Source organism: Stomoxys calcitrans, chromosome 5 (genome assembly GCF_963082655.1).
Source record: "Stomoxys calcitrans chromosome 5, idStoCalc2.1, whole genome shotgun sequence".
NCBI classification, from domain to species: domain Eukaryota; kingdom Metazoa; phylum Arthropoda; class Insecta; order Diptera; family Muscidae; genus Stomoxys; species Stomoxys calcitrans.
Genome location: NC_081556.1, coordinates 80,054,186 through 80,066,941, shown reverse-complemented (window position 1 = coordinate 80,066,941; position 12,756 = coordinate 80,054,186). Strand labels below are relative to the sequence as shown.

General features: G+C 37.0%; 1 protein-coding gene across 1 annotated transcript; it reads left to right on the top strand.

Moving 5' to 3' along the window:
* On the top strand, nucleotides 1-12,756 carry LOC106080678 (D-aspartate oxidase). The gene is made up of 4 exons (XM_013242136.2): nucleotides 1-361; nucleotides 424-547; nucleotides 11,627-11,772; nucleotides 12,077-12,756. The coding sequence occupies exons 1-4, from the start codon at nucleotides 174-176 to the stop codon at nucleotides 12,627-12,629; spliced, it is 1,011 nt and encodes a 336-aa protein (XP_013097590.1). The 5' UTR covers nucleotides 1-173; the 3' UTR covers nucleotides 12,630-12,756.

The following is a 12,756-nucleotide window of genomic DNA, read 5'->3' as shown; positions in this document are numbered from 1 at the left end:
GCAGAGATATGAGCATACGGGTGGGTATAGGTTTGTAGCAATGTATGGGCATATAAATAAGAAAACGTCAGTGGCCGAGTAGTTAAACGTTTTGTCAACACAAATACGGTGAGTTCATTTGCTGGCGCTTCTTAAATACAAACACATCGATATCTGAATTTGTGACTATCGATATGCATTTCGGTATTGTGGGTAGCGGCATAATCGGTTTGACAACCGCTCTTGAATTACAAGAGAATTTTCCCAACGCCAAAGTTACGATATTAGCAGATCGTTTCAATGAAGACACCACCAGTTATGTAGCTGCTGGAATTTTTCGTCCGGGTACCAGTTTTATGGGTCCAACACCTGAAATAACACAGTGAGTACTAGGAATATATAAAGTGGCCAGTGGTTAAACTTAATTTTCTTTCCTTTTGCCAGACAATGGATGAGCGATGCCTTTTATTATTGGGACGATTTGCGCCGCTCCAAAGAAGCTGCCTTAGCCGGCGTTTGTCAGTTATCGGGCTATATATTCTCCAGTACATCTCCCTCAATTGTTCGAGTGAGTATTCGCAAACACACACATACCTACATACCAGTGCAATTAGAACATTTATAACGACAAGCTCGTACATATGTATGTAGCTATAATGTTATTGGGATTTGTGATAAGATTTCACTTTTCATTATGATTACTACCCATTAATTGATTTTGTTGTCGAGATAAGTTGTGCCAAACAGACCAATTAAATATCAATTTTTTGTGTAAATTTTACCAAATTACCAAATCGTTATATGGGCTTAGGATATTAGGGGCTATTGATAATATTATAGCAACAAATCAAAGTCGAATTAAGGCTATTCAATTTTTTTTTTGAATTTTGAAAAATAGATCTGTTTTGTTTTGGCACTGGTTATGATATTAGGGGCTACTGATAATAAAAGGTTTTTTTTATACCCTCCACCATGATGATGGATGGGGGTGTACTAATTTCGTCATTCAGTTTGTAACACCTCGAAATTTGGGTCTAAGACCCCATAAACTATATATATTCTTGATCATCATGACATTCTATGTCGATATAGCCATGTTCATCCGTCTGTCTGTCGAAAGCACGCTAACATTCGAAGGAGTAAAGCTTGGTGCTTGAAATTTTGCACAAATAATTTTTATTAGTGTAGGTCGGTTGGGATTGTAAATGGACCAAATCGGACCACGTTTTGATATAGCTGCTATATAAATCGATTTTGGGTCTTGACTTCTTCAGGGCGCAATTCTCTACCGATTTGACAGAAATTTTGCACGCGGTGTTTTGGTATCACTTCCAACAACTGTGATATATATGGTTCAAATCGGTACATAACCTGGTATAGCTGCCATATAAACCGATCTTGGGTCTTTACTTCTTCAGCCTCTAGAGGGTGCTAAGCGTGGTCCAAATCGGTTCATAACCTAATATAGCTGCCATATAAACCGATCTTGGATCAAGACTTCTTGAACCGCTGGAGGGCGCAATTCTCATCCGATTTGGCTGAAATTTTGCATGAGGTGTTTTGATATGACTTTCAAAAAACAGCGATAAATTACCTGGTATAGCTGCCATATAAACCGATCTGGGATATAGATTTCATGAGCCTCTAGAGGGCGCAATTCTCATCCGATTTAGAACAAATTTTGTACAACGGCTTCTCTCATGACCTTCAACATACGTGTCTAATATGTTCTGAATCGATCCATAGCTTGATACAACTTTCATATAAACCGATCTCGCGATTTTGCTTCTTGAGCTCATACAATGCGCAATTCTTATCCGAATGGACTGAAATATTACACAATGACTTCTGCAATGTTCAGCATTCATTTCATTAATGGTCCGATAGCGAGCAAAGAACTCGACAAATGTGATCTTATTTTTAAATGAAATAGAAGTCAGCAATTGGGGCTAAACAGATGGTTGGTCCCATCATCTGTTTTCCCTTTATAAAATCAGCTGACGAGAGCCTTTAATCCGGATTTAAAAAGCAGTGTAAACGGGGTTTAAGTTTACCAATTGGGACATATTATAAATCAAATGGGAGGTATTTAAAAGAATTGTACGAATCTGATATAAATATTGGCGACCAGTACATGGGAGGCCGTCTCACACTTCAAAAACAACTTCAAATGGCCATGTACACCTATTGGGACAATATCGATATCGAATGAAAGGTATTTGGAAGTCGCTTACGAATCTCATGTAAAAATTTAACCCTAGATATCTGGGGCGGGATTTGGTTATGAATTCTCCCGATTTGGAACAATGTGGGTATTAAATGATTAGAACAAAATAAGTATCCAATGAAAGTTATTTGCAAGAAGAATACGAATCTGATATTAATGTCTGATATAAAGTATCCAAGGGACCGCCCATCTCCTTAAAAAAACCCCTAAACTGACAAGGACAATTTGGAACTCAAGTAAACAGCATTTGGGACAATGTGAGTGTCAAATGTTTAGGACAATAAACAAACTAGAAATGTGACCCTAGATATCAGGGACGGCCCAACACCTTAAGAATTCTCCGGATTTGGGACAATGTGGGTATCAAATGAAAGGTATTTGGAAGCTGAGTACGAATCTGATATTAATGTCTGTGATTAAGTATTTGAAGGCTACAGTGGCTGATAGGTTAGCATGTTCGGCTCTGACGCAAAACGCCTGAGTTTAAATCCTGGCGTGAACATCAGAAAAATTTTCAGTGGTGGTTTAACCCCATACTAAAGCTGGCAACTTTTGTGAGGTATCTTGCCATCATAAAACTTCTCTAACAAGTGGTGTCGCTTAGGCATGTCGTTCCGAATCGGCATACCAAGGGAGACCCCTCATCATTGAGCTTAAACTTTAATCAGAAGGGAATGTTCATCTTAAATTTAATGGATCAAGTATTGTGGGGGTCGCCCATCTACCAAAAAACCCTAAACTGACGGGACAATATGGAACTCAAATGAAAAGTAGTTGGAAGTACACTATGAATCTGATACTAATATTGGGGACAAAAAATCTGGAGCACCCCTAGCCCCGAAAAAGAACTCGTGCGGAACAATTGAAACTTGCATACATGAAAGATCTTTTCGAGCACAGTGCGAATCTGATACACAAAAAAGGGAACAAATATCTCGGAGGTCTCCCACCCTGAAAAATCTCTCCAATAGGACATGTAGACTAATCCGGAGAATATGGGCCAAAATTCAAGAATAACAAGATATGGTCCGGTTCGGACCACAATTAAATTATATGTTGGAGACCTGTGTAAAATTTCAGCCAATTCGTATGAAAATTGCGCCCATTGGGGCTCACGAAGTAAAATAGAGAGAACGATTTATATGGGATCTGTATCGGGCTATAGACCGATTCAGACCACAATAAACACGTTTGTTGATGGTCATGAGAGGATCCGTTGTACAAAATTTCAGGCATATCGGATAACAATAGCGACCTCTAGGGGTCAAGAAGTAGAGATCCCAGATCGGTTTATATGGCAGCTATATCAGGTTATGAACCGATTTGAACCTTATTTGACACAGTTGTTGAAAGTAAAAATAAAATACGTCATGCAAATTTTAGCCAAATCGGATAGGAATTGCGCCCTCCAGAAGCTCAAGAAGTCAAATCCCCAGATCTGTTTATATGACAGCTATATCAGGTTATGGACCGATTTCAACCATACTTGGCACAGTTGTTAGATATCATAACGAAATACTTCGTGCAAAAATTCATTCAAATCGGATAAGAGTTGTGCCCTCTAGAGGCTCAAGAAGTCAAGCCCCAAGATCGGTTTATATGACAGCTATATCAGGTTATGAACCGATTTGAACCATACTTGGCACAGTTGTTGGGTATCATAACAAAACACGTCGTGCGAAATTCCATTCCAATCGGATAAGAATTGCGCACTGTAGAGGCTCAAGAAGTCAAGACCCAAGATCGGTTTATATGGCAGCTATATCAGGTTATGGGCCAATTTGAACCATACTTGGCACAGTTGTTGGATATAATAACAAAACACGTCGTGCGAAATTCCATTCCAATCGGATAAGAATTGCGCACTCTAGAGGCTCAAGAAGTCAAGACCCAAGACCGGTTTATATGGCAGCTATATCAGGTTATAGACCGATTTGAACCATACTTGACACAGTTGTTAGATATCATAACAAAACACGTCGTGCAAAATTTCATTCTGATCGGATAAGAATTGCGCACGCTAGAGGCTCAAGAAGTCAAGACCCAAGATCGGTTTATATGGCAGCTATATCAGGTTATGAACCGATTTGAACTATACTTGGCACAGTTGTTGGATATCATAACAAAACACGTCGTGCAAAATTTCATTCCAATCGGATAAGAATTGCGCACTCTAGAGGCTCAAGAAGTCAAGACCCAAGATCGGTTTATATGGCAGCTATATCAAAACATGGACCGATATGGCCCATTTACAATACCAACCGACCTACACTAATAAGAAGTATTTGTGCAAAATTTCAAGCGGCTAGCTTTACTCCTTCGGAAGTTAGCGTGCTTTCGACAGACAGACGGACGGACGGACGGACGGACGGACGGACGGACAGACGGACGGACATGGCTAGATCGACATAAAATGTCACGACGATCAAGAATATATATACTTTATGGGGTCTCAGACGAATATTTCGAGTAGTTACAAACAGAATGACGAAATTAGTATACCCCCCATCTTATGGTGGAGGGTATAAAAATGTGATTTTGTAATTAAGGGTCAAAAAAACCTAAACGTAAAGGTTGCAATGTTGCACCAAAATTTAGGATAAAGCTAACAAAGGAAATACCTGTGACCCTTAGTGTTGTGATTGACATGATTTTGAAAGAAGATAAAAAAACGTTGTTGAAGTGGATATTAGCAAAACCAATGGCTTAGTAAAAAGCCTTAATCCTATGTTCACCTAAAAATATTTGAAAAACTATCCTTTTGCAACAAGTCATTTTAAGTGTGTAACGAAGGGCACCGGACCACCTCGCTCCATAATATATATATTCATATGTATGTATGTATGTTTGCTTTGCTCTCTGAATGTGATAAACATCATTTAGTATTTTAAAGTGGTTTCTGCCACATCTCTCTTTCTTAGGTTTTTATAATGTTTGTTTATAATCATACACTTCAATTATGATCCTAATTACTTTTATAATGTGAAATTATTTTTGATTTATTGATTTATGTTGTTAACGGGAAATCAGATGGAATCAACTATATGGCTTTAAACTTCCAAGAATATTTTATAAGAATGATAAGATAACTTATATACATATAAGTTAATAATGTTGATTCTTGCATAATAAGAAGTATGAATTGATACAGTAGAACCTTTATTAAAGATTTTTTGAAATTTTGTATTACTTCGATTATTCACGATTACATCTATTATCCGGGATTATAAGTACACTCTACGACTAAATCTTAAAAATTGAAAATTGGAATTCGCTCGTTCTCTTTTTCTTTTTTGTGCAGAAACTGACTCTGTTTGTGGGTTTCAAAACCGAAAGCCTTATAAAACGCAGAAGAACTTAAGGAAGATTTAGAAAATTCAGATCGATTTGAGGGACCTGCAATTACAGGCTCAATTATAAAGGAAAAGGCTAAAATATTCCACTCAAAATTAAACATATTTTCGGAATGTGAATATTCTAACGTTTGGTTGCAAAAGTCTAAGAAGCCAAATGAAATGTTTTATTTGAACATAGCTGTCTTCTTTGGATTCATACATGGTACATTTTCACCGAAGAATTGAACCCTATAGGGGCTCAAGAAGTAGAATCGGTTTATTTGGGTAGTATACCGATTCAGACCATATTTCGCATGAATATAGAAGGTCATAGGAGAATTTTTTGAAAAAAATGTTAGCCAAATCGGATAAAAATTTCGCCCTCCAGAAGGCCCAAAAATTAAAATCATAGCTGCCTTTTATATGGCAGCTATATCAAGTTTTGAACCGACCATACTTGGCACAGTTGTTGGAATTCATAACTAGAGAGCGGATACATATGGAAATGCATATATTTTCTGGATCATCGGAAAAAAAATTTGAAAACACAGAAATTCGTTTCATCGAATGTAGGTTTAGAAAACGCTAAGAAATGTTTGCATATCTTTTGCATATTATGCACATCGTTTGCATATTTTGTGCTTATTTGTTGACTAAAAAATGCCGGTTATCGAAGATGGTTTAACCGATTTAAGCTTATTTTTGTTTGTACCCTTATAATAACTCAAAATACGAATCTGGCGGTTAGTTTGGGGTTAAGCTATTCGGTGAACGGCCCAACCCAAAACGACTTTGGTAGATTGGGACAATATCTGATTCAAATGTAAGGTATTTGAACACTTGTCATCTAGTCCTGACCGATGGGTATCCGAAATTTGGCTCTACAGAATGCTAAGTTATTTCTTATCACTGGAAAGACCAACCAATCATACAAACATTTTTTTTCTCAAAAATGTATGTAGCTTTTGTTTTAAATTGATGTAAACTTTATGTTAAACACATTATTTTATTTGTAAAATTTTCTTTAACGGAAATGCGTATGCGTTATACTTAAATAGACCTACCGGTCATTTTTATCCCCTGTTCGTAAATTTTGTCAAAATACTACTTAAACCGGTTAGGTCCAAATAGGTACACATATAAAAATTTACTAACCCTGGCAATATGGGGCTCAAATAAAAGGTACTTGAGAGAAGAATACGAATTTGATATCAAATGTCGGACCAAGTGTTTGTGGGGCCGCCCCACCCCCATAATACCACCCAAATAGGTCGTATTTGCTGACCATTGCTATATGGGGCTCAATTAAGAGGTACTTTATAGTATAACACGAATCTTAGATACATTTTCGGGGCCAAGTCATCCCCCAAAACACCCTCCAAACCGGACATGTTTGTCGACTATGGAGTTATGGGGCTCAAATGAAAAGTATTTGGGAGTAGATTATGAATGTGATTTCAACATTAGAGATCAACTGTCTAGGGGAAGTCTCACCCCCATAACAACCCCCAAATAGGACGAATTTGCTCACCATGGCAATTTGGATCTTAAAGAGATTGGAGCTTGATATTTATAGTTTTTAGGGTGCATACCCCAAACCGGACGTAGAGCATGAAATTGACACCCACTTTCGAGACCAGTTTTCTGGAATTGACAATATTGCCATTGGCCTATATTCACCTCTCCTCTTGGGAATTGGTACTCGTATAATCCTCGCCATTTTCCAGCTCCTTGAGAAGGTAGATGTCATTAAGACATGATTGAATAAATGAGTAACATACGGAAGAATATGTGGTATTATTATCTTTAGAAATCATGGATCATGGTTGTCCAGTCCAGAGGATGACGATTTTATGCCATTAATGGCTTGGAAAACATCACACTAGGTCACTGCCTGGAATCCAAAATCTAAATTGGGGCCGGCATTCATTGCAATTCAGCAGCAAAATATTCACGATATGTATCAACACTAGAAGCATAAATATCTGAATTAGTGAACCTTTGATAAGATCATCAAGGTCGCAGGGATATGGGAACACATTCCTCGATTTGCCTTATCCGGTTTTCCGTATTTTATACCATTTTTGTTTAGATCCTAAGGCAGACTCAAATCTCTCTTTATAAAAATTGGTTTTCGAGTTCCTCGTGCCTCTCACTACTTCTGTTCTTAAAACCTTATATATTTTTCTAAGACGTCCAGTATTGTAGAGTTTCCATAGCCTATATGCTACGTCTCTTTCCGTTATAAGTTCGACGATTTCACTATTCATCCGCGGCTTCTGTTTGGGCCTCAGTTCTCTGGTCGTAATGGGTATATGCTTATTAAACAATATCTCAATATTAGATTCAATAAATGAGATTTTACAATTCACTCCATTAATAAGGTAGTCATCGTTCCAAACTATTTCATTAATATCATAATCGCATAATCTCTCTATGCGATGGTCTCTTCGGTATAAGATAAATCAAAATCGTACCCGAGAAATATCATGTCGTGTCCGGAAAAAAAGAGCTGTAGAAAGTTGGTCATATCGAAGGCATTTCTGAGGAGAGTTTACTAGAAACAAATCTAATAATGTATTTACATGCGTAAAGTGTGTCGGGGTTGTGTCATTTGGCAGCTATATCTTTATATAGTCTGATCGGGACCATATTTGGCAGGAAAATTGAGGGATCTTTACAACTTTAGAAAAATTGGAAAACAAATGTGCCTTCTATGGGTTCAACACCCTCTACCGGAAGATCGATCTAAATGGCAGTTATATCTATATATAATCTGATCGCGACCTTAACTGGCATAAATACAGCTCAATGTACCAAATTTCAGCAAAATTGGGTCAAAAATGTACCTTCTATGGGCTCAAAACCCTGAAACGGAAGATAGTTCAATGGCAACTACAAAATTTATTCGATCTTGACCATATTTGGTTCGCATATCGGTGACCCTAGTGCAACTCATTATTCCAAGTTTCAGTGAATTGGGGCATTAAGTGCGGCTGTTATGACCCTATGACCTAAGACCCGAAATCGGCAGATTGGTCTTTATACCAACTATACCTAAATATGGATATGGATCTTATTTAGTAAGCATATGAGGAATCCTAGTACAAATCACTGTTCCACGTTTCAGCGAAAGCGGGCTCATATAGGCGTGAGACTACAAATCGGCAGATCGATCTACATGGCAGCTATATCTAAATATTGTATGATATATACCATATTCGGAACGGTTGCATATTAAAACTCGCTGTTTTAAATTTAAGCATAATGGGACAAGAAATGCTGGTGTTATGGACTTAAGTCTCATATGGGTAGATCGATCTGTATGACAGCTATAGATTTATTTATTCAAACATGTAATCGAAGCCATTTGGCCCATTTAAGAATTACAATTTTAGCATACAAAGAGATCATGCCTACTCCCAAATATACACTCATAACAAAAGACTGCTGAAACTAGCAAACACTGTCTGCTGACTGTTGGTTGTTAATGTTGCTGCAATGACGGCAGTAGTTCAGCAATTTCAGAACAGCAGGCTTACTGTTGTTTGATAAAAAATGACTGCTTCTTAATTAATGAAGGGTTTTTTAGATGAAATAAAATTAAATAGAAGATTTTTGGAAAGAAAACGAGAAAAAAGGTTAAGGTCACAGACCTTTTATTGTTCTTTTTTAGTGTACACGCTGTTTGTAAAATAATTTTGAGCACACTTGCGTTTTATGACCTACCAAAAAGGCTTACAGTAAACAATACACAGCCACATGCGTCATAAGCATCAAACATGTATGAAGCATTAAAGCATGCGGCATTTCCTTGTTTAAAATACTTTTGCACTACTTTTCTGCACACGAGAGATATATAAAGGCAAAATATGAGAAAAACATCAAAACCACTACTCCAAATTTAAGCGGAATCTGATAAGATATGCAGTTGTTATAGGTTAAAGGCTTTATATCGGCAGATCGATCTACATGGGAACTATATCCAAATGTGTTTATTGTCCGATTTGGCCCGTTCAAGAACTAAACCCCTTACGAATCTGTGTTAAATTCTCAGCTCAATTTTTGAAGGCTCTAGTGTGGTTACAACTGAAAGACGGACAGACAGACACACAGAAATCGTTAAATCGACTTTTACGAAGATCAAAAATAAATAATACACATTATATATAGTTTGTAGTGTGGGAAATATACATTTCGATGTGTTGCAAAGGGAATGACCAAACGAATATACCCCCTATGCTGTGGGTCTCGCTATGCTAAACGTTAGTTATTGGAAAAGGGGTCAGGCAAGAACTTTTTAGATTGTAACAAACTTTCCGTTATTTATAAAGCCAACTAAAAAGCTTGGTTAACTCAACAAATATTTTTTTAAAATGGAAAAAATATTTTTTTCGCTTTCTAAGAAAATTTGTCTGAGAGACGATACTAAACTAACCCCTGTTACTGTAGGTCTCTTTTAGACGCAAAATTAATTTAATTTAATTAAGCGGATGAACCAGGATGTATTATGTAGCCTTAAATGTAATTTTGGGAAACTTTATCTACTCCTGTTTCCGATACAGAAATGACGGATAATATATGTACATACATCCGAAATCCATTTTACCATTGAGGATATGAGACGGTAAATCGGGAGATCGGTATATATGGGGAGCTTAAAAAAATATAGTCCGATCTCCCGATTTACCGTCTTAAACTCAGAAAAGGTGCCTTTTTATATTCTCCACCATGTGATGAGGGTATACAAGACTAGTCATTCCGTTTGTTAAAATATATAAATCCATTATACGAGAAAATCGAGTGATCCGTAATGCCTCAAGCATCCCATATAGGCGAGGTCCGACTATATATTATTCAAACTGTTGTCTATCATTAGCCACAACTTGTTTTGAGCATGTGGATTCCCTGACAAAAGAACTGCTCCGTTTTTGAGGCACAGTATTAATAATAGTGATTTGCTGACCCAGCGTTTTCATTGTAGAAAATTTATGGCTTCGATTCTTGTCGAATTTTCTGGCCACAATCTTTCATCGCGCTCGGCCACTTGTTGCAGATCGCTCAAAAATCTGCCTAATAGTCCATTCCTTCCACTTTAGACTACATTACGAAGTTTTCTTTCTATTTGAACTGATATAAAATTGACGTTAGAATAAGAAATTGTTCTGCGATTCTGTAACTCTTAATGAAAATACTTTACCTAATTTTATCGACAAAAAATCGTTTCCGCTAACGTTTGTGTTATTCTCTTATTCTTCTTACTTTAATTTAAAAAGATGAAAAATCTTAAAAAATAATTTTTTCAACTATTAAGGAAAAATGTTGTCAATACCAACATATTTGTATAAATCTTTTGCTGATTTTTTTTTGAATTCTTTCATGTTACGAAAAGCACTCTTACCCGGACCATAGTTAAGATTCAGTGGTGGAAGTTCTGAATCCTGACTATGGACCAGTTTCTACATAAATATCCACCATTGTAAGGCCGCTTCGGTGGCACTAAAGGCCATCCTGATGGCTGGGGGATTTGATGTGGTTCTTTCCAGGAACCCTGGGTGTTTGGAGGAATGGTTGGTGCACTAACAAACACAAGTTATTGGGCTTTTTAAACCGATCTGGATGGTCCAACGGTAGGAACTAGAAGGCATCTTCCTTCTTCTTGTCCTGTGCTATCACAATGGACGAAAACGTCTAAGTGAGTCTGATGGCAGACTGCCACTTATACCTAACCTAACCTAACCTAAGCACTCTTATTAATTGATTGAGCACCGGTACCCGAAATGTTTAAGAAAAATTCAAAAGAAAAATACTCCAGGGTCACTGAAAATATTGTTTTATTTTACATAGTTAAAATAAACAGCAAATAATTTTCCGTAGTTTAGTAAAGGATTTTCTATTCCTTAAGCAAAACATCTGATTTTATCGAAGACGATTACCACTTAAAGCGGCTACAGATTACCCAAAATTGTTCTTTTTTCTGTTATCGCTTTTTAACTTAACGTTCATCATAGAAACAAGACAAATATTTCAATCCTTATTGAATCTATTTTTAATACTTGCAATATTTTTTTTTTTCTTTTTTTAGAATCATTTTATTGAGAAATTGCTGCCGATTTATAGACAAGCCACAGAAGAAGAGTTGAAATTATGCCAAGGAAATTGGAAATATGGATCATTCTTTACCACTTGTATAACCGAGAGCCGATTGTTTTTACCTTATGCCACCAAAAAGTAGGTATCAAAAAATCGATGAAGATTGCAGAAGCAAATTTAAAGAAAGTCAACCTTTCAGAATCATTCTTTGCCGAAGTCTGAAATACCAATAACACCATCTTTTTTTGTCTCTACACTTCTCAAACCCCTCTTACACTGGTTCATAAATCCGGGTTTAAGGAGGCTCACGTCAGCTGATTTTATAAAGGGAAAACAGATGATCGAGCCATAAAATCCGGATTTATAGAACAGTCTAAACGGCGTTTCATATAATTTATTTAATTTCCATTTTATCTTTTATCTGTTTTCTCCAAAATTTTAGATTTAAAGATGCCGGCGGTATTGTTATGTACCACCATGTGAATTCACTAAAGAACTTGCCCGAAAATTACGATGTTGTAGTCAATTGTACTGGCATGGGTGCCAAAGAATTGTGCAGCGATCAGCAATTGGTTCCCATAAGAGGGCAAATCTTAAAAGTTCGTGCTCCTTGGATAAAGACTGCCTTCTATGGAGACTACGACACCTATATTGTACCCGGTTTCGAGACCGTTACTCTGGGCGGTTGTCGTCAGTACGATAGCTACAACACTGAAGTATGTAAATATGACACAATGGCCATTAAAGAACGCTGCTACAACATGTTACCCAGCCTTAAAAATGCCGAAGTTGTTCGTGAGATGGTCGGTCTACGTCCACATCGTTCCATTGTTCGGGTAGAAACTGACATTGTTCATCGATCCCAGGATGGTCGCCCCGTTAAGATAGTCCATAACTACGGCCATGGTGGTTATGGAGTTACTACAGCGCCAGGAACGGCTAAGTATGCCGTTAAATTGGTGCGCGAAACTTTAGTGGGCAATAGTAAATTGTAAATGCAATGCATCCAATTGCTAATGTTAAAAATTTGTTTTATTTGTTAATATGTATACCAATACCTAAGAGCATTAAGGATGGATAAATGCAAACATTTATGTATGAGCACAAGCTTAAGATCAAATA

Coding starts and splice junctions, on each gene's coding strand:
- LOC106080678 (XM_013242136.2), top strand. CDS start 174: ATGCATTTCGGTATTGTGGGTAGCGGCATAATCGGTTTGACAACCGCT. Junction 362..423: donor CCAACACCTGAAATAACACA/GTGAGTACTAGG, acceptor TCCTTTTGCCAG/ACAATGGATGAGCGATGCCT. Junction 548..11,626: donor CATCTCCCTCAATTGTTCGA/GTGAGTATTCGC, acceptor TTCTTTTTTTAG/AATCATTTTATTGAGAAATT.